This window comes from Megachile rotundata, chromosome 9 (assembly GCF_050947335.1).
Source record: "Megachile rotundata isolate GNS110a chromosome 9, iyMegRotu1, whole genome shotgun sequence".
Lineage (NCBI taxonomy): Eukaryota > Metazoa > Arthropoda > Insecta > Hymenoptera > Megachilidae > Megachile > Megachile rotundata.
Window position 1 is genome coordinate 15,452,279 of NC_134991.1, and position 27,030 is coordinate 15,479,308.

A 27,030-nucleotide genomic window follows, 5' to 3' on the forward strand; every position below is an offset into this window, starting at 1 on the left:
TGAATTAGAAATTTACCATTAATCATATGTACCCCTGTGTGCCTTGTTTTCCTCTGACTCAATTATACCAGTCGAAACATTCTTAGGGGTTTACGTCTCTATTTCAGCGATAATCGATCAGCGGTTCAAGGCGAACGATATATTTTGCAGTTGGTTTTTAACCTTTTCCTAGACACGATCTTTTCATTATGAGAAACATTAACGGTGTACTAAAATCAGTAACTTGAAGACTACGATTTTAAAATTAATAATAAAGATGAAACAGTGTGGACTTAATTATAGATTAAAAATTACACGTTGCAGATTACAAAGTAAATTAAAATATATTATACTTGTAAAAACTGTAATTAAAACTTTCGCACCGACTGTCAAAGCAAGAAACCGCTACGAAGCACCAGACTTAAAATTACAGTAAAATTACAGCAAACTACAGTACAGATACAGTGTAACCCATCTCACGATAATTGACCTCCAACTTCCCCCCACAAAAATTCGATACCCTTCAATTAATGCAACTTGTCTATCTCCACGAAGAAATTGCGAATAATTAAGTCCTACATATAAACGCTCTTCTAATTACCCTGACCTATGTGTATTCCGCATGGAACGATCTCAAAGACGTTATTCCCAGAGAGAAGACACCGTGTACGCGTTCGCGAAGGCAAACAGCGTACAAGATGGTACTCTAATGGTTAATCGTCGGTTGCACGGAGGTTAATGGCTACCACCGACGAGTCTCTCTCACCTGCGTTTCCGTGAGGTGAAGGGACGACGAGAATTCTGCTCGTTCGGCGATCGTTAGGTACTGCTTTTCGCGAAACTTTTTCTCCAACGAGAGCAGCTGTTGCGTGGTGAACGGTGTCCTCGGTTTACGATTTGGCTTGTGCTTCCTCAGGGTGCACCTGACTGGCCCGGGACCTGGACCCGGCAGCCTCAAGTCGCCTGAAATCAATCCGAAAAACTGTCGATCAGTGGCAAAACACGATTGGGACTGGTTCTCGAAGAGGGGTGTAATGAATTAGAAGCATTTCGAGGGAATCTTCGAGTCCCATAATATTCATGGGGCTTTTACAAGGAACTTCTTTTTACGGCGTGTCATAACTTTGTGTTGGTTGCATTATGGATGGATGGTAATTCGGTAGATGTTCAACGCGTGGTAGTTTGATGCGTGGTAATTCAACGCGTAAGGTATTCGGGGCGTGGTGACTCCGTGCGTGAGTATTCGACGCGTGGTAATTCGATACGTGGTAATCCAGCGCGTGGTAATTCGACGCGTGGTAATTCGATACATAGGTATTCCACGCATGGTAGTTCGACGCGTGATAATTCCACGCGTGGTAGTTCGACGCGTGATAATTCGACGCGTGGTAATTTGACGCGTGGTAGTTCGATACATAGATATTCCACGCGTGGTAGTTCAACGCGTGATAATTCGACGCGTAGTAATTCGACGCGTGGTAATTCGATACATAGGTATTCCACGCGTGGTAGTTCGACGCGTGGTAATTCGACGCGTGGTAGTTCGATACATAGGTATTCCACGCGTGGTAATTCGACGCGTAAGAATCCCACGCGTGGTAATTCGACGCGTGGTAATTCGATACATAGGTATTCCACGCGTGGTAGTTCGACGCGTGGTAATTCGATACATAGGTATTCCACGCGTGGTAGTTCGACGCGTAAGAATCCCACGCGTGGTAATTCGACGCGTGGTAATTCGATACATAGGTATTCCACGCGTGGTAGTTCGACGCGTGGTAATTCGATACATAGGTATTCCACGCGTGGTAGTTCGACTCGTGGTAATTCGACGCGTGGTAATTCGACGCGTGGTAATTTGATACGTAGGTGCTCGACGCGTGGTAATTCGATATGTAGGTATTCGATGCGTTGTAATTCGATGCGTGGTAATTCAACGCGTAGTAATTTGATACGTAGGCGTTCGACGCGTGGTAATTCGATATGACATAATTCGATCACCGACTACTACATAAATATCCCTTCAACACGCAATACTTCTACACATATCACTTCAGCGTACAACAGTTCATCGCACAATAGTTCAATGCATAGTAACGTTAATTATAACAGAGCCACCCATGGTAGTACACTAACATAACGCATGGAATCCTAAGATTGAACAAATCTTGAATAATTATGGGGTCACCGGAGTAAGGTAGTCGAAAGTAGAATGTTTCGCTGTTAGTTTCATAGGGAGATTGTAAGTGACCGAGCAGGCTCGAGACGGGAAAATGAATTAACAGTAGCCCCGAAAAGTCGACGCGTTACACGATTAAACGATGTACGAGCGGAATAATTAACGCGACCGGTTACATTGCGAAGGTGAATTAAGATATCGACCAGTCGAAGAGTGTTTTCTCGCAGCGCGATAGCTCGCATAATTATTGGCCAACTATCGGGCTTGATAAATCGTTCAATGTCGTTGCAGCTGCACAGAAACCAAGATATCGGGAAGAACTTCCAATTATTCGAATTTTCTTTTTCTTCTTTCGTTTTGGTGTCACGCCCGGTCTCGATTAAGATATTTACAGATGTTTATTGGGCTCGTTTATTTAACCTGCATGCATACGTATGTACGTGTAATAATGTATAATTAACGCGAAGGGCTGCGTCCTTTGCTCTTGAACGCCTTTCGAGCTGAATTTCAATTAACGAAAATATTATACGAGTCGGTGGTGGGAGCATGGAAATTAAAATGGCATCAATATCGTTTAAGGTTTATCGCCGACGAACGTTCTCCGAATAACCCGATGTCATTGCAGGCTTCGTAATATTAATCATGTTTACACAGATTTGTTCGAACGGTGCAAAATTATCGGCTCGTTATTTCTGTGCACGCGTTGCATAATAACTGTACGCGAACCGATGATAACGTTAATTAATGCTCGGTCGATGGCATCGGCCAGAAAACGTCCCTTTAATCCTTCCAATTTTCAAATATAAGAGATGGATTTCATTCTACGCTAAATTTCATTTCCTACCAATTTCACGCCTGGCTATAGCGCTTAGTAGCTGCGATACAATGCGACGCAATTCTATGCCTTACAATACCGAATACATGCGTGGCGATACAACGGTGCTAATACAAGTCATTCGGAGCGTGGTAGTTCGATGCGTGGTAATTTGACACGCAGGTATTCGGCGCGTAGTAATTCGGTGCGTGGAGGTTCTACGCGTGATAATTCGATGCGTGGTAATTCCACGCGTGATAATTCGATGCGTGGTAGTTCCACGCGTGGTAATTCGATTCGTGGTAGTTCCACGCGTGATAATTGGACGCGTGGTAGTTCCACGTGTTGGAAATTCGATGCGTGGTAGTTCCACGCGTGGTAATTCGATGCGTGGTAATTCCACGCGTGGTAATTCGATGCGTGGTAATTCCACGCGTGGTAATTCGATGCGTGGTAGTTCCACGCGTGGTAGTTCCACGCGTGGTAATTGGATGCGTGGTAGTTCCACGCGTGGTAGTTCCACGCGTGGTAATTCGATGCGTGGTAATTCGATGCGTGGTAGTTCCACGCGTGGTAATTCGATGCGTGGTAGTTCCACGCGTGGTATTTCGATGCGTGGTAGTTCCACGCATGGTAATTCGATGCGTGGTAGTTCCACGTGTTGGAAATTCGATGCGTGGTAGTTCCACGCGTGGTAATTCGATGCGTGGTAATTCCACGCGTGGTAATTCGATGCGTGGTAGTTCCACGCGTGGTAATTCGATGCGTGGTAGTTCCACGCGTGGTAATTCGATGCGTGGTAGTTCCACGCGTGGTAAATCGATGCGTGGTAATTCCACGCGTGATAATTCAATGCGTGGTAGTACCAAGCGAGGTAATTTGATGCGTGGTAGTTCTACGCGTGGTAGTCCAACGCGTGGTAATTCGGCACGTGTGACAATTCTAAACTTTCTCCATAAACCATGATGACCAGAAAGACTTAATTTATTCAATTCGTTTGCTTAAAGTCCTTAACTGTAATACTACGTATAATTTTCACCACATAATATTAAAGAAGCGACGAAGAAGTCATGACTAGCAAGAAATGATAAACCATAAGGGTTAGCTCGAGCATCGATACGAGCATCCAATTAATTTATTTCTCGACGCGAGAGAGTTTCATAGACGATAAGAAACCGCAATGGATGGAATGGAAAAAGACAGGACGATTCCCGCGCGAAAATTCAGCCTCATTTCGCGTTAACGATCACGCTCGCCGCCGCTCGGGTCTACATAAATTACCCGGCGGTCGATCGTGCGTGCTCGCACACGCGTTTCTCCGCAATCAGCGTCGGCCATTCGTCCTTAATCCCTCGATTTGCAGAAGCGGTGCCGGGTAAACGGCGACGCGCGGCAACCGCCACTCTGATCGAGCTGAAACGAGCGGTGAAATTGAATCGTAAAAAATAAATTGTCCCCTGTTACGAGATCGTTTCATTCCACGACGATAATTATCCTCGTGTTCGATGATTGACTCGTACGGTTTCCTCTCCGCCGCGCCGCGACGGTGAAATTTCTTCCTTCGAGAATACGCTTCGACCGTTTCACGACACCGAACCCGCAATAAAATACATACGTACGCGCCGCTCGATTTTGCGCCGGCCTGTTCTTAATTTTAAGCGAAGGGAAGAAGATTAAGGATCGTCGGAATCGTTACGGCCAGATCGTTGATGAGGTTTTTGTGGAAATGCGTGTCGTCCGAGTTATCGGTCCGTATGCCCACATTAACGGGTTCGCCAATTAATTTTTACGATTTGATCCCCGGTCAACAGTCGTATATGTCGAAAACAATACATGTTGCGTGAACAAGAAGTCGATTTGTTACGCGGGCGATAATAAACTTGTTCGAGAAGTTCATATGGCGAGCTTCTGATATTCATGATTTACTTAAGAACTAGTACTTCTTTTTTAATTCACAATTATATATTCAGATTGATAGTTAGATTGGTCAGACCATTGGTAATTCAACGCAAAGCAGTCTAATGCATAGTATGGGAGATGTGGTAATGTTGCACTTGATGGTGCAACCTGTGGTAGTCCAACGCGTGGTAATAGAATGCGTGGTGGTGTGACCCGTGGTAGTCCAGTGCGCGGTAGTTCAACGCGTGGTAGTAGAATCCGTACTAGTTCAACGCGTAGTAATTCAACGCATGGTAGTCCAACGCGTGGTAATACAATTCGTGGTAATCCAACGCATGGTAGTTCAATGCGTGGTGGTCCAACGCGTGGTATTCCAACGCGTGGTATTCCAACGCGTGGTAGTTTAACGCGTGGTATTCCAACGCGTGGTAGTCCAGCGCGTGGTAGTTCAACGCGTGGTATTCCAACGCGTGGTAGTCCAACGCGTGGTAGTTCAATGCGTGGTATTCCAACGCGTGGTAGTCCTACGCGTGGTATTCCAACGCGTGGTAGTCCTAGCGTGGTATTCCAACGCGTGGTAGTCCAGCGCGTGGTAGTCCTACGCGTGGTATTCCAACGCGTGATATTCCAGCGCGTGGTAGTTCAACGCGTGGTATTCCACCGCGTGGTAGTCCAACGCATGGTACTTCAACGCGTGGTAGTTCAACGCGTGGTATTCCAACGCGTGGTAGTCCAACGCATGGTAGTTCAACGCGTGGTATTCCAACGCGTGGTAGTCCTACACGTGGTATTCCAACGCGTGATATTCCAACGCGTGGTAGTTCAACGCGTGGTATTCCAACGCGTGGTAGTCCAACGCATGGTACTTCAACGCGTGGTATTCCAACGCGTGGTAGTCCTACGCGTGGTATTCCAACGTGTTATATTCCAACGCGTGGTAGTTCAACGCGTGGTAGTCCAACGCTTGGTAGTCCAACTCACAGTAATCCACCGTGTACTCCAACGTGTTCGTGCAACATATGGTATTTCAACGAGCCTCAAATCCATAAAACAACGTAGAACCTGTGACGATATAAGGTGCAATGCAAACATTGCAACGTACATTGCACATATTTCAGCGTGAGGAACGATAACAAATTAAAGAAAGGGATCGGTTAATGATCGGTAATGGTCGAGTGGTGAATGTAAGAAGATATTACCATCGAATTCGGTTAGGCCGAGGGCAAAAAAGGAGCATTCGAGCCGGGGACACAATTCGAAAGGATGACGATTTCAGGGCAACCGCAGGGCAACGGTGAATTCCGCGCGCTAATTAACGATCGACCAGCGACAAAAAAGGGAACAGCCTGGCGGCATTGTCGAGAACGGATCTCTCTGTCGCGACATCGGTATTACGTCTTCCATTCTGCTTGGCCGTTCCCGGTTTCGCTGGTATTCAGCGGCTAGTTGGCTAGTCCGCTCACATAACCGATCAATATGTTCCTCTCGGAGGCTAATTAATTTCTGCTAATTAAACGCTCGCTAGAATCCCCGAGGAAATATATCTTGCGCCGTGACTTTCCGCGTCGGAACGAGCGCGTGGACAAAGCACCTGCGTTTCTCGATACCTCTTTCGAACTTCCGTGCCGGAAATGCTGCCCTCTTTCGTTTCCGGTTATCCCTCGACATTGTTTCGCATTGATAATGTTGCGGGACAGATAAGTGGTCCGCGACACCTGGATGTTACGGGGTTCAAACATGGCAGCTTCGAAGATTCGCATTTTGGCATCACTTAGCGTTATCGTTTGGATGATGTACTTAATTTAAATTTGACTTTAGATTAGATGTTGCGTACATGAGAGATGGTAAAGGTGGATTGAACGATTTGCTACTGGAATTCTGATATGCATTTTACTTCTGCAATTAAGCGATAACTGTTATATAACCGTGAGGCTATGCTGTTACAGAAATGTTAGGGATATCAGAGGTTTTAAAGTGAAAGCTTAATTAAATGTTTCTAAAGACAGAAATGTTACTTTCTGCAAATTCAATTATCTGTAAAAGAAAGAGATACCAGATCTTCTCGACTTTTCAAAAAATACATAACACCTTTATCCGTTCGCGTTTTCGTTTAAAATGTTTCCAACAAACAACGCTAGAAAAAGTGTCGCTGGTAAATGCGATACAAGCTCGATGCGAAATAAATCGCGGCTACGATAAGACAAGTGACTGGAATCGTTCGAGTTTTTGCGTTAATCGGCACCGCGATAGTAGAAAGCAATTAGTCGTGGCCGATGTAAGATCGAGCGAAATCAAACGGCCATAAAATTCGAAATGCTCGCGATAATTAACGCACATTTCGAACCCTACAACATTTCCACTCGTACGCTGTCCACCGATTACGTCATATAAACTCAGAGAAAAACAAGAAAAATGTTACGTTGCACGCGAACCATAACATTCTTTCCCGTTTCTTTCTCCACGATAATCCCCGTGTCGAAGAGGTCGCGTAAAAATTTTCATTATTAATTACTGATTTGTCGCGATTCATTTGTATCGACGAGGGAGGAGGAAAGCGTAATGAATTCGCGATGAAGTTGCTCCAACGAGCGACGGCAATAAATTCTTTGCCGGGCAAAATAGTAGTCGTTGATGAAACGAAAACGGGTTTCGTCGTCTTTCGCTGTCCGCCGCGATATCGCGCTGACAATTCGCGTATCGCGGCCAGTTACTTACGTATCTTACTAATGACCAGCCCCTGGTTCAATATGTTTCTTATGAACGCCAATTAATTTCTGCTAATTAAATGTTCGCATGATTTATGATCGATACCATTTGTGCGCTACGCTTCGTACAGATTCTTGGACGATCTTGTTCACTCCATCGACGAACAAAGACGTTTTTGTCTTCGTATTCGTTTGTTTTCGAATGAATCAAGGGCATCGGATGTTATAAAGGTTAAATGTAAGAGGCAGTAGACCTTTTTGCATTGGGTTACGTTCGGGAAGCGTATGTAAGAGCATCGTTTTGGCGATAAAATTTGGGATATGTAACTTGAGAGAGAGATAGTACGAGATAGAGAGAGAGAGTGGTAATTTGACGCGTGGTAATTCGATCCGTGGTAATTCGACGCGTGAGTATTCGACGCGTGGTAATTCGATGCGTGGTAGTTCCAAGCGTGGTAGTTCCACGCGTGGTAATTCGATGCGTCGTAGTTCCAAGCGTGGTAATTCGATCCAAGGTAATTCGACGCGTGAGTATTCGACGCGTGGTAATTCGATGCGTGGTAGTTCCAAGCGTGGTAATTCGATGCGTCGTAGTTCCACGCGTGGTAATTCGATCCAAGGTAATTCGACGCGTGAGTATTCGACGCGTGGTAATTCGATGCGTGGTAGTTCCAAGCGTGGTAATTCGATGCGTCGTAGTTCCACGCGTGGGTATTCGATGCGTCGTAGTTCCAAGCGTGGTAATTCGATCCAAGGTAATTCGACGCGTGAGTATTCGACGCGTGGTAATTCGATGCGTGGTAGTTCCAAGCGTGGTAATTCGATGCGTCGTAGTTCCACGCGTGGGTATTCGATGCGTCGTAGTTCCAAGCGTGGTAATTCGATCCAAGGTAATTCGACGCGTGAGTATTCGACGCGTGGTAATTCGATGCGTGGTAGTTCCAAGCGTGGTAATTCGATGCGTCGTAGTTCCAAGCGTGGTAATTCGATCCAAGGTAATTCGACGCGTGAGTATTCGACGCGTGGTAATTCGATGCGTGGTAGTTCCAAGCGTGGTAATTCGATGCGTCGTAGTTCCACGCGTGGTAATTCGATGCGTCGTAGTTCCACGCGTGGTAATTCGATGCGTGGTAATTCCAAGCGTGGTAATTCGATGCGTGGTAGTTCCACGCGTGATAACTCAACGAGTAGGAATCCAGCGCGTGGTAATTTGATACGTGGTAATTCGATGCGTGGTAATACAGCGCGTGATAGTTACGTGGTTTTCCAATAACCATGTACCTTGACTAGTATTTATCATAAAAAATGTTGAACTTTAAATATGTGATCATATGACAAGATATGAACATATGACAGATCAGTAAGTTTTGGAATCGATGAACAGGCGGCACTTTCACGGCAATTAACGCGTCTAAGGGTGGTTTTCTTGCAACCCCAGTGGAAAAAGCTCGACTGGTCTGGCGTAAAACACCCTGTGGACGGTAATTACGCTCGGGAAGAATGATGAATCGTTCGAAATATTTTGTGGAACATCATTGGGACGGGCGTCGTTAATTCGTTCCTGGACGCGGAGGCCAGGCCCAGATAAATGCGTGTTGGTCGACGCGACGGTGGCGTTCGAGCGTTATAAATGACGGCCGTATTCATAATTTTCGAAAGCCACCGCCCCAGTGACAGGAGCACGGATTATCTATCGGCTGTACGAGCCTCGTATCACACCCTCCCCACGTTCTGTTCCTCTGATAACCGTGCCGCGCGGCGCTAATGAGCTTTTCACCGTCTAATTTTTCGATGACGCGACCACGCTCGCGTTTAACGAAAGAGGATGATTTTTCGATTCCGCAGCTCTGCAAATATTGGCAAACTGAATAGCTGTGAAATATAATTTGACGTGATGGGAAATTGTGGGCAACGCATGGTCTATATTGGACTATGTGGATTATTCCTATTCAGTTCTTTATGTACTCTCTTGATTCGAACATTTACAACGATGTTCAGTTATAATTGTTATAGAATTAGTGAGGTAGGGTTGTGGGAAAGTGACAATATTTTTAAAGACACATTTCGAAAGCTTGTAAGAGATTTATAGTAAGATTTGGTGATTATACATTCAATACATTTGCACGGTTTTTAATTTGTTCGATACGTTAAGGCAAGACACATTGATTGTAGATAAGCAACATTATTGGACACGTTGAAGCTAGGATAAATGGCGCACACCTGTTCAATTGATTTTTCTGTGAAATCGTTCCCGATTTATGGAGAATTTCAAGGAAACTGTTCATTGTTATACTTTCAGACTGACGCGTTGTCGAACAATCGTTATTGAGATATCCGTCTGCCGCAAAAAGAATATTTCTAGTATCTCCGATCTTCGCAGAATACGTAAAACATTTTAAAATGCATTGGCAATTATGGTACTTGATCCTCGCGTCTAGAAAGTTGCATTAAATCCAACAAACAACCGCGGTTTCCACTCGGCTCAGGCAAAATATCTTTAGAATGGAATTAACAAGTAGCAAAAACGGAAGTATGTTTTTTATTCGTTGATTCGATCGATCGCCGATCAACCCTCATTTTTAGCGCTAATTATCCGTCGCATTAACAAGAACGCCGCTCGCACGGAGATAATTATTAATGCGTTAATTAACGTGCTAGCATTTCCGCGACTCGTACGAGTTACGTGTTTGCGATTTCTCGGCGAATATTCGACAAACAATTCGAACAATACTATCGCATGCCTAATGCAACATGCTCCTTAGACAACCGCAGTAATAATCGTGCGTATCTGTGCGCGTAGTAATTAACAGAAATTAATTAGCCACAGAGTATTGATCGGTTGCGAGACCGAAACTGCAGTGAAACTGCTCGAGTTGCACTTTCGAAGTTTTGTGTAACATTGTTGTTATGTGAGTTAAATTACTACGCACTTGGTTACGGATTGGGTTATTATATATTAAAATGCTGGATAGCTAGGAGTGGAATTATCATGCGTGTTACGAGACATATTAACACTCATGTTAAACTACCAATTGCCGAGTTATAGTACGGAATTAGCAAGTGCTGAATTACCACGTGTTGAATTAGTAAGAGTCGAATCATCATGCGTTTAATTGCTACATGAACTACCACGCCTTGAATTACTGCACGCTGTATTACGACGCGTTGAATTACCACGGGTTGAAAATCCACGCGACAAGTTATCAAGTGTCGAATTACCGCGCGTCGCATCGCACACGTGTCGAATTACCACGCGTCGACTTATCACGTATCGAATTACCACGCGTCGAATCACCTAAGCATCGAATTACCACGCGTAGAACTACCATGCATTGAATTACCACGCTTGGAACTACCACGCATCGAATTACCACGCGTGGAACTACCACGCATCGAATTACCACGCTTGGAACTACCACGTTTGGAACTACCACGCATCGAATTACCACGCGTAGAACTACCACGCATCGAATTACCACGCTTGGAATTACCACGCATCTAGGTTCTAGATTGTAGATTTTTCTACCTTTAGGTTTTTAGGTGTCTCGAGATTCCTATAGCCTTAGATCGTTATATCTGTAGTGCATAGACCCAAACTGATCTTGAGATTACATTCCCAAATTCCCAAACGTCTACGTTCACGGATTTCTACATCACCCGATTACTGCATCAGATCCGTGGATCTTGAGATATGTACATCCTCATTATCAGATTGCTGCATCCCCGAATTCCTGCGTCATCAGATCACTGCATCCCCGTATGTAGTCTTCAATTAATCCCATTATAGCGCGTGATACTAAATATGGCTATTATTTATGTTAACAAAAGGCAATAAAATTTGCATAAAACACATGTTTTACTACTTCTTAACGCGTCGCGGATGGAACTGGAAGATCGAATAGCTGTATACGGTTCTCAAACTCGTGCCGAGTCAAGCTCCCGGTTAATTCGTCGTTTCTCTCAGAAAACTGTTGTAACCGTGTCCGGTAGTAAAAACGAGTGGTACACGAAAGGAAACCTAACCGACGAAGAAGCATCTGGCTTCCACGGATCGTGGAACGACACCCTCGAAAGTCGAAGTTGTCGATCGGAGTCACCCACGAGCGATGGAAACAGCATCGAAAAAGAAACTCGTTCACCTCGAAGGGAAGGCTGTCTAATCAGTGGACATCCAACGAGACGGCGAAGAAACGTGCTTGGGGAAGGACTGCGATAATCAACGAGGAGGAAATTCGAAGCGGACGAGTATCAACCCTGGTCGGAGAGACGCGGGTAATTGGTCTCGCGCTCGTCGGACGAAAAACTGGCGACGGGGGATGCTCGGTCGTGAAAAGAAGACGAAACACGGCGAGTCCGGGCTCGGGACAGAGGAGGACAGCGGGTTGTCGTTATCACGGGCAAAAACGGCCAGTGGATGACGTTGGTCAGGAAGCTGGGTGTGCCAGGGCGTACCTAACAAGGGCAGTTTTTACCCCGGCTTGAATGCATTATGGATGGTCCGAGTTATGTATGACTCTATCATGAAGAGACTCCCTGAACGTCCACCCTTTCTTCCTCGTAGCTGGCTGTTCGATAGATCGGTTGGTCGCGCGTTGCGAACGCGACAGAACGATTCTGTTCCTCGCAACCGTGCCTCGTGTCCTCTTTCCACGACTGTTCGCCGAGCCTTTAATGGTCTAAGGCGATTTCTTTCTTGGAAACGGCGCGAGTTTCTCGTTACACGCGTCGCTCGTAATTTCGCCAGCTTCCCGAGCTGGAACCTCCTCCAGCGAAGTCTGTTTTGCCCGACTCGGTTTCCTGCTTCGAGGAATCTACGCTCTTCGCACCTTTCGTTCGCGCGTAATTGAGGTGTGAATGCTTTCTTGATGAACATGGCCGTCGGTACATACGGAGGTTATGCAAGCTTCAGAGAATTCGAAACGATGCCGTATAACATCCGATCATCGCGATAACGGGTCAGTAATCGATTACTGATCAGTCGAGGAAAGCGGTCGGAGAAGGATTTAATCCTTTCTTTTGCAAATATAATAAGCTTGCGCGTTGTTAAACGTTAATTAATCGCGTACACGACTGAAATTATCGGAAGGAAACATTTTTTGCCCTTTATAATTAGAACTGCTTGTTTCACACCCGTTCGGTGTTACTTTGCAACATTACAAAGCTTATGAATTTGTACATTGTACTGCGAATAAAGATTAATTAAAGATATCAGTATAGATTAATCAGATTAGTTTGATGCAACCAGTCAGATTAATTAAAGTAATCATTATCTTATTACAGTATTGAAGCAAAGTATAAATGCGCAGTGAAATGCAAATCACTCATTCATCGCACGGTTATAAATTGCAGAAATTAACGCGAAGATCGATTACCGTGACTGCTTTCAGCAATCAATTACAGACGTAATCATAAAACAATGAATTACGTATGCACGCATGTCACATTTCTGACTGCAGTTAAAAAAGACATATGTGCATATGTAATTTATTACTTCTGTAATTGATTATTAAGAATCGCGTTGATAGACTTGACTGGAATCCAAAATTGTATGTGACATAGGTGCATACGTAATTTATTGCTTCTGTAGTTGATTATTAAGAAGCGTGTTAATCGATCTGATCATTCCTCAATCCATAGTAACTTGATGCCTGATGATATAGCACGTGGTAATTCGAAATGTGGTAATATGACGCGTGAGAATTCGGCACGTGGTAATTCGGCGCGTGATAATTCGACGCGTGGTAATTCGACGCGTGGTAATTCGATGCGTAGGTGATTCGACGCGTGGTAATTCGATGCGCAGGTGATTTGACCCGTGGTAATTCGACGCTTGGTAATTTGACGCGTGATAATTCGATCCATGGTAATTCGACGCGTGAGTATTCGACGCGTGGTAGTTCCACGCGTGGTAATTCGATGCGTGGTAATTCCACGCGTGGTAGTTCCAAGCGTGGTAATTCGATGCGTAGTAGTTCCACGCGTGGTAGTTCCAAGCGTGGTAATTCGATGCGTGGTAGTTCCACGCGTGGTAATTCGATGCGTGGTAGTTCCAAGCGTGGTAATTCGATGCGTGGTAGTTCCACGCGTGGTAATTCGATGCGTGATAATTCGGTGCATGGTAATTCCACGCGTGGTAGTTCCAAGCGTGGTAATTCGATGCGTAGTAGTTTCACGCGTGGTAATTCGATGCGTGGTAGTTCCAAGCGTAGTAATTCGATGCATGGTAGTTCCACGCGTGGTAATTCGATGCGTGGTAGTTCCAAGCGTAGTAATTCGATGCATGGTAGTTCCACGCGTGGTAATTCGATGCGTGGTAGTTCCAAGCGTGGTAATTCGATGCATGGTAGTTCCACGCGTGGTAATTCGATGCGTGGTAGTTCCAAGCGTGGTAATTCGATGCATGGTAGTTCCACGCGTGGTAATTCGATGCGTAATCTAGTTTAGTAATCTAAACTAGATCAGTAACTGTTTAGTAATCTAAACAGTTGAAATCTGAAGATCAGTTTGGGTCTATGCACTACAGCTATAACGATCTAAGGCTATATCAGGACACCTAAAAACCTAAAGGTAGAAAAATCTACAATCCAGAACCCAGGTGTACAAAACTCCAAGAATGCGTGTCTCAGTAAGCCCACGTTTTTATAGTACAGATATCGAACATTATTATTCTCTAATTTGCTGCTTCAAATTATTAACGTAATTTCAGTGGTATCCGACGTTGCGTTAGTCGTTTTTCTCGGATTCAATTACGGCTCATACCGTTTCGCTTCAAAGGCGATGCTGCTACTTTTTCACCGTGATTGGATGGATAATTTTATTACGAGCGATAAAAATCACCGTTTAGCCAGGAAATGTGAGATCTAACGGTCTTATAGCCTAGATAGACGGCATCGAGCCGCGATCGAGAAAGGTTGATCGGTTCGTTTATTCGTGGCTGGTCCGATTCGCAGACTTCGTGAGTTCTACATATTTTGTCTGACATTTGTGGAACGAGACGAAGAAAGCGACGCGAAATCTCGTGAATAAAATAAGCCTGAAGGGTAGCATACGCTTGTGCATAAAATATCTGCTCCCAGTGAAACTATCTGTTTTCTTCGTTTGAATATAATCGCCGTTTCCTGGATTTAGATTGTTGTTCCACGAAAGTTATATTCAAATTAGAGAAACGATTTCGTTTGTCGTTTAATCTTCAATTTAATCAAACCACCCACGACTGTTCGCGTTAATCCAGGTTATTCAATACTAGGTTTATATTGTTCAATAGTAACCTTATTATACCTGTTATTATATTTATTGTGTTAATTTGTTACACCATAATAATTTTTAATAAAACGTATCATATATATTATTGTCCTTAGTGTATCAACATATGGTAAAAACCTATCGAGCCTAATTCTTTTATAAACATTATGAAGATCAGTAATGAGATCAGTATTTAGAAACATCCTTGCAACATGTTTTGTACGATTTGCTGTTTAATTCTACCTGTGCTTGAACTGCAACGTTTTCAAAGAAGTGTCAAAGTGTAAAATATTAGTAGAACCGTGAAACACGAAGAAGGGAATATAAATTGGCAAAAGGTAAGGGGACAAGCGATAGGTGTTCTGGAATAGAACAAAAGCTTTTCCATCCTCAACAACTTCCGAGTTCCTCGTAGTTCGATTAGAAGGCCACAGGCGAAATGGGCCACGGCAAATGCTTTAGCACGTAATTCCGATAATAACCGGCTTCTCGCGTGACCGGCGACAGTAATATCGAGCGTTATGGGGGCTGCGTGCTACCGAGTGTCGTGCTAGCTGCACCATACGCCCGGCATATTCCTTCCTAATCATCAACATTGTAAGCCGGCTACCGGCTGAAATCCTCGCCGATAGGCGAAAAAGAAACGAGAATAACGATTTACGGAGGCGAGTTAGTTACGCCGACCCGTAAATCGGCTTGATAAGTAGTGTGTACCCCAACGCTCGGCTAATATTCCACCGGCAAACGTTGCGATGGCTTTGATGCGGAAGAATAATGGCTCGCTCGCTTGCGTACCGCAGCTCGAAACCTCTCGAATCGATGCTCCTTTCTATGGTCCTCGCTGAATTTCAAACTCAATGTTTTACGCGAACCGGTTCCCATTTTGCGTGGGGTTGTCCTTCTGCATCAGTGCAGGACGCTGCGATCTATTCCTCGAGTCCTTTCCGGTCACCTTGCGGCTCGGACCACTTTTCAAAGATCGCAGCAAGATTTTTGCATTTGTTCTGCCGTATTCACCAGTCGAATCGTTATACAACCGGTGACATAACGGTTGGAGATGCAACGAGAATGGACCATAGTATACCACGTACTGATACGTTGTCGCATAAAGCGTAACACAACGCGGGAGTCCATGCGTGGAAATACAACGCGTGATAATACGCAGAGCGTCGCGATACAACCCGTACTGACACAACGCAAGGATAGACCATGCGTGGAGGTACAACGCGTACTAATGTTCACACGTAGTAATATAACATGTAGCAATGCGGCGCGTGAAGATATAATGTAGCGATACAACACGTAGTGAAACAGCGCGTAGTAACAGTGCGTAATGATGTAACAATGCTACACAACTTTATGACATAACGTGCGGAATTTATCACGCGTACAACTTAAAGTTATACAACACGTGGAGTTATACCACGAGACTACAACGTAGAATTTATAGTACAGCGTTATATAACACATGGAATTTATAACGAGAGGGCAAACAACGGAGGTGGAGTACGGTGTTAAGTGCCGCCGTAAATTTAATATATTGCTTGATTACAATAGAGAATATTTAAAAATAATTCGAGAAGGAAATTAGCTCACCGTTCGGACTAGTAGGTCCACCATGCGGCGTGTACAGATGTCCATGAGGATTGTGGGGGTGCGGAGGTGGGGGTAGCCACGCGAATCCCGCGAGGGAATGCGGAAATCCCGCGGGATTCCATCCGGGTGCACCAGGTGCCCCGGTCAGGTAAGGCGGTCCTTGTGACGGCCTCTGAACTCCAGGATGAATCGGTTGAGGCACTACCGGACTGGACTTCTCCTCCTTCTCCTGGTTATTGTCGAGATCTCTCTCTAGTTCGCAGTCGGAGTCCATCACGTTCAGATCCTCCGACTGGCCCACGCTTCTGATCTCTTGATCCTCGAGATCCAGATGGTCGGCTCTGTCGCCCTCCAGAGAACGGTTCGCCTCGGAGTCGCTTCTATCGTCCATGATCTCTCGTCTGCTGACCGGCGACACGGATCGCGGATTAGCGATCCTGTCCATCCTCTCGTCATCCTCTTGGCCGCGTTCCCTCTGGATCATCGATTCGGCGATCCTGTTAGCCGGCGAGCCGGTGGACAATCGTCGCTCGTCTCGATCCTTCTGAACCTCTTGGTCTATCCTAATTGGAGAGGAGGACTTGTCGTGGCTGGTCGTTCTCGAGAAGTCCTTCACGGTGAGGATCTCTTGCCGGCCCGCCGACGGGTGATCCTGATCCAGTCTACTCGAAGGATGATGATGATGGTGATTGGCGAACGCCAGACCATGCGGACTCAACCTCGCTAACAATTCTCTGCTTTGTAGTCTCTGCTGTTCCATCAACAGCTCGCGATACCTGGCTTCCATGTCCAAGTTTTTCTCCGCCTCCGTTCGGTCGTCGTTCTCGCGCCTGGCGAACGCTCCGCCGGTAACGGCGGTCTTCTTCATGTCGCTCAGCAGGGAGTCCACGCTGAAGCTGATTTTACCGCTTCGCGGCTTCAGGTTCGACGACGCCGACGTTGAGGTTGCCATGTCGACGTCCTCGCATAGACGATCGCTCCCGGTGCCCTGACCTGTCACCACGCCCTCGCTGTTGCTCATACCGGTCCACTTTTTTCCTCTTCTTCCTCTTTTGCTTCTCCTTCGCTGGATCGATCAACTACGGCACCGTGTAACGTTACGCGCTATCCCGTTGGATATTATCCCGTTCGAAGCGGCCAATCTCGAGGGTGTCACCTACGATCACTTGACCCGCATCGTATTTTCGCACTCAACTTGATCCTCCCGACTGTCCGTGGACCACCGACGATTTACGATACGATCATCCTACTCTATTTCTGTCCCTTATCCACAGGCTGGCTCGCGTCGACGCGAATTGCTAAACATCAACGCGACAGCCAACACGGAACCGTCATCGCAACGGCGAATTTTCGATCGTCGTTTTATCAGCTCGCGATCAGTTTCGTAGCGATGTCATCCAGATTGTTCTCACGAGTTGGCATCCCGAGCGATTCCAAAGCCCGTTATTCTTGGAATCCGCCGCGTCGCCGCGGACCGACCGAGCCGGCACGAGCGGATCCCCCCATTAAAGTCAAAGCAGTTTCTTTACGAGATCAACATGACGGTCCGACTCCTCCGGGCGTCCAACATTATACTACTTAGGCTGACCACGTTTCTCTTGACCCACTGATGCGACAGTTCGAGTTTCTTCTGTTTCACCCTCGACGACCAAAAACATCAACCGACGAGATCTTGCTCTAATACCCTGCAATCTCTCGGGTTAGCGCAAAGTAGCAGCGTTCTGTCGCCTTTGGGGGTTCGTGGAAGATTGAGATTGATTAACACCGCGTCGAATTCATCCTTCGGACTCTTTAGCAGTGTCGACCGGGTTCCTCAGCGGAGATGGAGGGCATAATGATCGAATCCAAACCGGAATCTGATTGCTTTTGGGTTAGGTCTGGAATTAACACTGTAACCTAAGATCAAAGTCGTCCTTGGAACTATCAATTTTGGTCAGATTCGACGAAGGTACACAGATTACTTTGTCAGAATGTAGTTCTCGAGTTAGGTCTAAGACTATCCACACTGTCACGTTTATCTCTGACGCCTGTTTCTCTGCAGCGTCAACTAGGTTCTTCGGCAAAGACCAAGGGACATAAACGACCGGGTCTGAACGTTGTAGACTCTGGGTGCTAAGTCTAGAATTGGCATTATCACATCGAGTGGAGCTGTTTCTTCGACAACGAGGTTTGATCCTAGTCCTAGTCACTCGAAAATCGAAGCACTCGTCCACTTGGCGGTTCTGCCAGAGCTGTCCTCGTAAGTAACCGGAAGCGGAATGCTCCAGCGGTTCTAAAGCAGGTAGTCGCACTGTCACAAGCTCGTCACAACCGTACGCGGGGGGTGTGCAGGCGTAATCTGCGTAATCTGCCGCGTGGTGGCCACTGCTGCCGCGGAAACGACACTGATTACCAGCTCGGCTGCGGACAGGCCTGCCGAGGCGTTCTCTCTCTTCTTCGGTGGCGGCCGGCGTCGCGGTGCTTGCCGCCTGTGCGCGCCGCCCCCGCGAAACCCGTGGAACCGGTACCGTGTCCTATCCTCGACCAATGCCAACCACTCCAGGCACACTACGTACCTAACCCGGACCCCTCGATGGTAGGCGTGTTTCGTCCGCTCCGCTCCGCCAATCGAAGCGTCTCGACGCGCTTCGAAACCTTCTCGGCTCGCGACCAGCGGGGGAAATCGACCCGGGTTTACGCGTCCGCCGTCCGCCAGATGGCGGTGCCATCCTCGGGACCGAGGACGCTCGTCGATTGAAAGCTACGGACGTGGGGATGAAACGACGACGAGCGTCGCTGGGTGGGGGCAGGTCGGAAAGGGGCTGAAGCGGAACGACGCGACGCGGGGACCGGGATGATGAGGCAACTGCTCGGGGAACGTGACGACTCCTAATTGTCTAATTCCCGTGCGCGATGCGCGAATTGATTGGCAATCCCCGTTGCGTCTGTGGTTGCGCCTTTCGGCGCGAGTGTGCGTGCGTGCGTGCGCGCACACCGACGCTCCGACGTTTCCCTTCCTTGTCCGTGCGAGCCTCGTGACGGGATAACGACGCTGTCGGCGCGCTTTCCTCGACGTATGCCGTTGAACCAGCTTTTTTCCACGGAAAGAGTTTCGCGATTTCTGGTTTGCTAAACGATCGCGAGGTGTTTCTGGATTGCGCTCGGGGGTATTGAAGGGTAAATGATCGATGGAAATTGGAACTTTGATTGGCAGACCGCCGGGCTTGTTGTGGATTTCAAAGTGGTTCTGCAGGAAATGACGGACGCGATGCGAAGATGGGTTTTCTGATTTAAAGTTTCATTTTTTTTGTAAACCGATGCTGTGACGAGATACGAATCTTGCAAGATTTGATTACTCGTTATTAGTTAGAAGTTCGGTTCGAGAGGAACAAATATCGTAAAGTATAACCTCGATCGTTTATATCTTTTGGAGAAGTGTTAGAAACGTCATGAAAAGACTCGCAAAATTTTCGCGATGTTATGTACCAGACAAACAACGTTTTAGGATTAGAGTAATCCGATTGGCAGGTTGGTGGTGATAGTCTAGAGTGACAGCTAAAACCCACGGGGTCCCGAGGGAGAGCCTGAAGAGGGAAGAGGAGCAGACTTACCATGTCCCAGACTTCGGAGTCAAGCCGATTAACCAAAATCTTGTTACAACTGTACGACAGGAACCCTATGGCGTGTTTTCCGGAATAGAAACCACCGAAAATGAAGGATCTTTGAGGGGAACGATCTGTGCGAGACTTTATAAACCTCCCTTTACACTGCTGTTCATTCTCCCTACTATTCTCAAATATTTTTTTTCGTTAAAATCTTTTACTTGTGGTGTAAGATTCGTTTACATGAAAATTTTGTATACTTGTCTAATCCACTCGTATCTTTTATTTTATTCTAAACAATTTTTATTTTTTCTGATATTTATCGTTAACTTATTGAAATTGTAATCTTGCAAGCAAATTATATATACAATAGAGTATATCAGGTAGAATGAAATGAGAAGGAAAATTTCATTTAGCATGCACGTAGTACATTATCGATTCACTAAGAGGTCAATAGAGTACAAAAGCCGAGTTTCAAGCGACAGAACAAGTGGTGAATTCTATCAGATACAGCAAGCAAAGCTGATAGCATACTAAAGTACAAGCGAATGAGTGGTCAATAGAGTACTTAAGCCAGCAAACATGGTATAGCAGGCAAACTATCAGGCAAATTACCTGCTCTAGTATATCCCCTCGTTTAATAATCCATCCTGTGAGAACATCCTACGTAGTGAACGTTTCTTCCAATCATCATCATTATCATCAGCCGGCAGAAATCGAGCGGATCAACCCTTGTCTGGAAAAAAACGAGGAGTTTAAAAAAGTCACCTAGAAGCGCGTCGTTCTCGCCAGAGTCATGTACCAAAGGAGGAGCTGGTTCGATTTCCAAAGCCGTTTGCACATTAGCGGGGAATAAACGACACCGAAATATAGCGCGGATGCGCGATCGCCATAATAGGAGCGGCGAGTAGTCTATTAAGCGTCCTCAAAACCAGTTAGTGAGTCGGCAATCCAGTTTAGGTACAAAATGGCTGTCGTTTAGCGAGGATTAATGGTCTCGGGAGTGCCCCAGGGCAGCATAATGGGGCAGATGCGTCCTGGACGAAGGGGGAACGATCTCTCCGTCCTCTCCTCTCTCTTTCTCTCTGCCGTATCGCGACACAACCACCCCGCTACTCGACCCTCCCTTACTCCACCCCTCTGTTAACCTCATTATGTACACCTATCTGGCTACGGGGTCCATTATGCCCTTTTTGCGCTTTCCTACGTACACCGTACGAATAAACAGGCGAGCGTGTGTGCGTCAGACACCACGGGGAGCGTGTAAGGACGCGTAGGGAATCCGCTCTCGTATTTGGGCCTCGAAGCGCCGTTTAGTTTGGCGTTTCACGCTCGACCGACTCCCCTAGCTGCTCTGCTCGTCTCGTTTCGACGCTCCTGGGAGTTAAGTAGTCGTTTTCAAATCGGCTCTGCCTTTTTTCAGCCTGTGAGGCTCTCAACCCGCGACCGAGATTCGGGAATTAATCGAAGTTATGAAACGAGAACTGAGATTACAAATTTTTGCACGAGGTACCAGTCTGAAACGTGGGTCACGGAGAGTTCTGCAGCGTCGGTTCTTTAATCCGGCCGTTCCCGCGTAGCCCGAAATTCGCACCACGCCTACAGTTTAACGAAATAATGCGGCTCGTTTAAAAGGTACAATGGAATCTTAAATACCTGGGCCTTTGTCGACCCAGGCACCAGCAATAAGCACCCAGCAACGTGGTTTATCGCAGGTGACCAACTCCGCCTATTTCGACGTTTCTTAATTCGTGTACGGGCATACTGAACTTTTCTAGGTAAAACGATATAGGGGAAGACAATAGAACATGTTCAAGAACTATCCACATATGTTCATTCTTGTACGACACATCAAAGTTCGTAATGTAAATCATTAAATCCCTAAATTGTGAAGCGCATAAATTTTATAATTTATTTGTATAAAAGTATCGGTAGTCAGCTAATTAAGCATCGGTCTAAGGTAGTCGACTAACAGATAAGCTTTGAACTGAAAATCAAAGTAAATATATTTTTTGTGACTTCGTAAAAATATTCGTTCGCAAGTAACGAACTACTCGATGTTTAAAATTATTCGATGTTTTCGGATTAGAAGGGGTGAGACGGCAAAGAGGATTTGCAGTGGGCGTACGACAGAATTATTCAACGAGAAACAGCGAACAAAACGCGGCACGGACTCTCGTGGAACCTTGGGAAATCCAAAAATAATCAAACAGAGGCAGTGCAACGGTTACCTAGTCCTGCAAACAGGATTAGGACGAGATGCACGACGGGTTACCGTGACCCGGCTCGAAAAGCGTCGTTTTACCTGCTCGTGGAAACTTGACTTTGCGACTCCTCACGTTTTTCCATCCCTTCGATGGTCGAAATTTGTTCCCTCGAACGGGCTCTGTTTGTACCACCTTATCTGCTCGCGAGTCGACTCGCCACGTTCGAGACGACGGGGTGTTTGATCGTCAAACATCTTTGACCTGTTTTCAAAATACCATTAGGGGTCGCGTACAAAACGAATTCGTCGGAAAAATTGTTGAAACAGGTCTTCAAACTTCTTCCTTTCTTCAGAAATGTCTTGTCCCATAATATGAAAATCAATCATGCAAATTGACGAAACTCGCGAGGCACAGTAGATTTTCTAGCTCTTTCCAATTTTTCATTTAGCCACCCTTAAATCTCGGGCCACGTTCATCACCGAACGAGAAACACGAGTATTCAAAAGGGAAGATAAATTTCAATTTGCTGGCCAAGTCTCCATTCGTGTCGTGAAACGATCGACTTGGTATCCGGATCTCTCTGCTTGCGAATCGAATTTACCCTCGGCAAGAAAAAAGGAAATAAGGGACTCGTCACGCGTACTTGATCGTCTAGCGTATAAAAGGGGATGATTTGTAACCGGTCATTGTTCAAGCGTTCAGCCAATGACGATTCGACGCGAGTCGCGTCGAGCCAATCGCGCGAGAGTAAAAGCGTATCTCCGAGACACGCGCGTTCCAGCGAGTGTCGCAAAGAATGCAGCAACCCCCGGACGAAACCAGATGCGTCCCGCTGGCTAACGCACCGCGACGGCCTCCATTATGTTTGTTTATTTATTATTAATAGGAAATTCATAACAATCACATAATAGGAGCCCGCGTATAATGGCTTTGTCCGGAGTCCGCTTCTCGCGCGTCGTCACGCTCGAGCTGTTTCTCGCACAATGGCCAGCTTTTTCCCGGATATTCTCCACGCCTCTTCTAAACTCCGTTGGGCCGCTTTAGGTCGTTTCGTACGAACGACGAATTTCTTTTATCCGTTCGAACGGCGACGACGTCTTCGATGTTCTTCTTGTCTCTTTTTCTCCGGCCGTTCTGCAGGAAATTAATCGGTTCGGTCCGTGTATCGCTTCTGTCGCGTTCGAGGTATAAATAACGTGACGTCAAATCCAGGTGGGTCGTTCGAGTCCCTTTTAGCCGGCTCTGGATTCGATAAAACCAGTCGACGTCCCCTGTCCGCGTGAATCAAAATCGAACGCGATAAAGACAGTCGATCACCGGCCGTGTCGCGACGTCCCATACAGTCGGCTCAAAAATGTCCGTCACAATTTATTTTACCATACAACCACTAAATTTCGACGAGATTTATTGTTCGATTAATCCGATGATCGTGTTCACATCGGAGTTTGTAGACACGTGAATTCAATACGTCAGTTTTACGAAAAGTTCTACCGAATTTATATACCTGGTATGATACATGACGATTACATCAAAGAGTACATGACAGTGCATAGTACAGTAAAAACAGTATGTTTAAAAAATGTAATCAAGTATGTTCACCTGCAATGCTTGTTACAGTGTCAGTAGTGTCAGTCATGAAAGGGTAAATGGCAGCAAAAATGGTAACCGGTTTCCAAAGAACCTAATGCAACGACTCTAACGACTTTTTCGATCGACTGTATGCGCACGTAAACGCAGCCCCGTGTTTGGATTGAAAAACCGGGTTGGCGTTTCCAAACACGGGGTAAAAAAAAAATCGTGAGCGAGCAGGGAAACGGAAAGAGCAGACCGAAAAAGAGAACGTACCGGAAAAATGGGTGGTATCGAAAAATGGCGACTGGCAACGAGGACTCGACGCGCGATTTTGCGCGTTCTCCCTCCTTCCATGGCCGCTCGACCACCCCTTCCATTTACAACCCCTCTATCTCGGCTGTTCTTTCTCTCGCCCTCCTCCCCTCGACCGCTCCCCGCGCTCTGCCCTGACACCGTTCACAAGCCTGTTCTCCTCTTCACTCTTCCATCGTCGCGTTGATGTGAACTCAAGGGTGCAAATTCCCGCTCGTTCGAAATTCAGGACAGGAAATTAGACGGGCGTCTCCCTCCTATAGAAATACCCGCGAAGCGTGAGAGATACGAGGGAGGTGCGACGAACAACCCCCTCGCGCCCTGTACGCCGTCGTATCGTGGTAACCAGCCCAACCCTCCTTCGACACAACCACCCTCTCGTCTTCAATCCACCAGAAACGCCGTACATCCTTTCAATGGACGCTGGATAAGTTGCTGTAATAACAGACTTCTTCGTCTTCTTTCGATACTGCTCCTAATCGATGTAAGCTGATCGGATGATTAGTGGATGCTCACTCTTATTAGTTAATATAGCTGCACGAGACTTAAGTGATAGCGGCTTTGTACCTACGCATCGAATTACCACGCTTGGAATTACTACTCATCGAGTTACCACGCTTGGAATTACTACTCATCGAATTACCACGCTTGGAACTACCACGCATCGAATTGCCACGCTTGGAATTACCACGCATTGACTTACCACGCATCGAATTACCACGTTTGGAACTACCACGCATCGACTTACCACGCGCCGAAGCGCCTCACGTATCGAATTACCACGCTTGGAACTACCACGCATTGACTTACCACGCTTGGAACTACCACGCATCGAATTACCACGTTTGGAACTACTACGCATCGACTTACCACGCTTGGAACTACCACGCATCGAATTACCACGTTTGGAACTATCACGCATCGAATTACCACGTTTGGAACTACTACGCATCGAATTACCACGTTTGGAACTACCACGCATTGACTTACCACGCTTGGAACTACCACGCATCCAATTACCACGCTTGGAACTACCACGAATCGAATTACCACGCTTGGAACTACCACGCATCGACTTACCACGCGCCGAATCACCTACGTATCGAATTACCACGCGTCGAATCTCCTACGTATCGAATTACCACGCGTCGAATCTCCTACGTATCGAATTACCACGCGTCGAATTATTACACATTGCACTACTATACGCGGGATTACCACCGATAATATTACCAAGCACTGTATCATGCACCGTATGATCCCTAATATCAAACTATCACAGCACAACATTTTTACCAAGAATATTGAGGTTCACGTTTGAAGAATCGATTATCCACGCTGTTAGTATATCTCTCCATTCGTGCTTATTGGAATATTGACTTCTAATGGAACCATCTATGGCAAAGTGCCAAAATTGATAGGCGAAGAGCACTCAAGAAAATTGAATAGGGCGTTATTCCATCAAAGGCTCGTTACAAAATCACAGCTGGTCTACGAACGACTTCATTCGTGCATCGAGGGTTGTCATTGACTGTTGATCCCCTGTCACGTTTTGTTCCACGAAAATATTACCGAAATGTCAGGAAATTTCGTTCCTCTCTGATGAATCCCAGTTATATAAATCTCTACTCTTTTTAATTAACTTGTCCTGTTAGTTTCGCAACAAGTTCACACTTTATTTGTTGTTGTATTCTTAGCGAGCGAAATATATTGGTCGAATGGATCGTGGAATATCTGATCTCATAATTTTCTATTACATCGTGCAATTAATAGCGGCGCAGTTCGTACATGGAGACTGGTTAATTGCGCGACCGCACGATAGTTCGCATGAAAACGTGTAATAAAATTATCGTAAGTAGGAACGAGGTGAATTTAACCGCGGTGACGGCCCATTGTGCGTTTCCGTGGATATCGCAGCCACAACTGGGGACAATAAAAATGCAATTTATACGGCAACCTGCAATTTCCTTCGCTATAAAGCTCCTTCGCCCAGACCGTGACTTCTAATCGCGAGCGCGTTTCAACGCTTTATTGGATTCGGTGTTTTCTCGTTCTCTGATCATAAGTCATGACACATTCTCTCGTAGATCATGATTAAAAACGCGCCGGAAATTGCGGTTCTTGCTGAACATTACTAAGTCAAATGTTTATGGTTCCCGTTCTTTAGAACATGTACACGCGTGCCAGAAATTCTTGCTATATTTTTATAAACATTGAACGGTGTATTCAAAAATAACAAAAATGTAGCTCTCTTTGCATGACATTTTCATAGACGGTGTAGAATAGTAAGTCACTTCTGAATCTGTCTTCCAGAATTCCAGAATGTTTTTTTCTCCAAAAATGGACACGAAACCTGTAATTAAATAGACAAAAGACTTCGAAAAAACTCGTAAATTCCCAAAACCGACATCATCTGAAAGAAGGAATCCAACCATGAAAACGTCGTAATCGTCCATACCGTTACTCTCATAGAAAAGTCACGGTTTCCCGCCCTGCATCTGAACCTACCGTTCATCTCGAAACAAAGTAACGGTCGTTGGGTTTTGTAGATTGGATTAAGGGGGCTGGGCATCGAGGGGCGCGTGTAAAACAACGATCACGCGACTTAAGTCGTCGCAAGTGTACCGACTCTCTACCTGCAGTTTGCAAACTGCCCAGGAGGAGGACAAGTCGAAGAAACTCGAGCGAGAAAGGGAAAAGGAAGGCGACGAAGCGACAACGACTCGAAAAACCCAAACACAGAAAAGAATCCTCTCGGCAACCTGCCAAGCCTGACCTAATCCCGTGATCAGATGAACCGGACCGCCCTGTCAAAACTTGTCACGGGATTTGGTATTAGAAAACGCTGCGTGAAGAATTGGTTAAAGCGGTAAACAGAAATGGAAGAAATGTTTTGATGACTTTGTTGATCTGGATATTTTTAGGAAGGTGTTTAGTGTAATTG

At 46.0% G+C, this 27,030-nt stretch overlaps 1 protein-coding gene across 4 annotated transcripts in view; it reads right to left on the reverse strand.

Moving 5' to 3' along the window:
* Msx (homeobox protein Msx) overlaps positions 1 to 19,276 on the reverse strand; it is a 75,046-nt gene extending 55,770 nt beyond the window's left edge. For 3 of the 4 annotated variants that reach the window (XR_001096107.2, XM_012286305.2, XM_012286304.2), the window contains exons 1-2: positions 16,415 to 19,276; positions 746 to 942 (exon numbers count right to left, since the gene is read on the reverse strand). Coding sequence is in view for 3 of the 4 variants with exons in the window: in XM_012286305.2 (XP_012141695.1) it covers positions 746 to 942; positions 16,415 to 17,435 (1,218 nt within the window). In the remaining variant the exon portion in view is untranslated. The remainder of the gene's footprint in view (positions 1 to 745; positions 943 to 16,414) is intronic. The other variant, XM_076535346.1, reaches the window with a different exon arrangement.
* Positions 19,277 to 27,030: the final 7,754 nt, after the last annotated feature.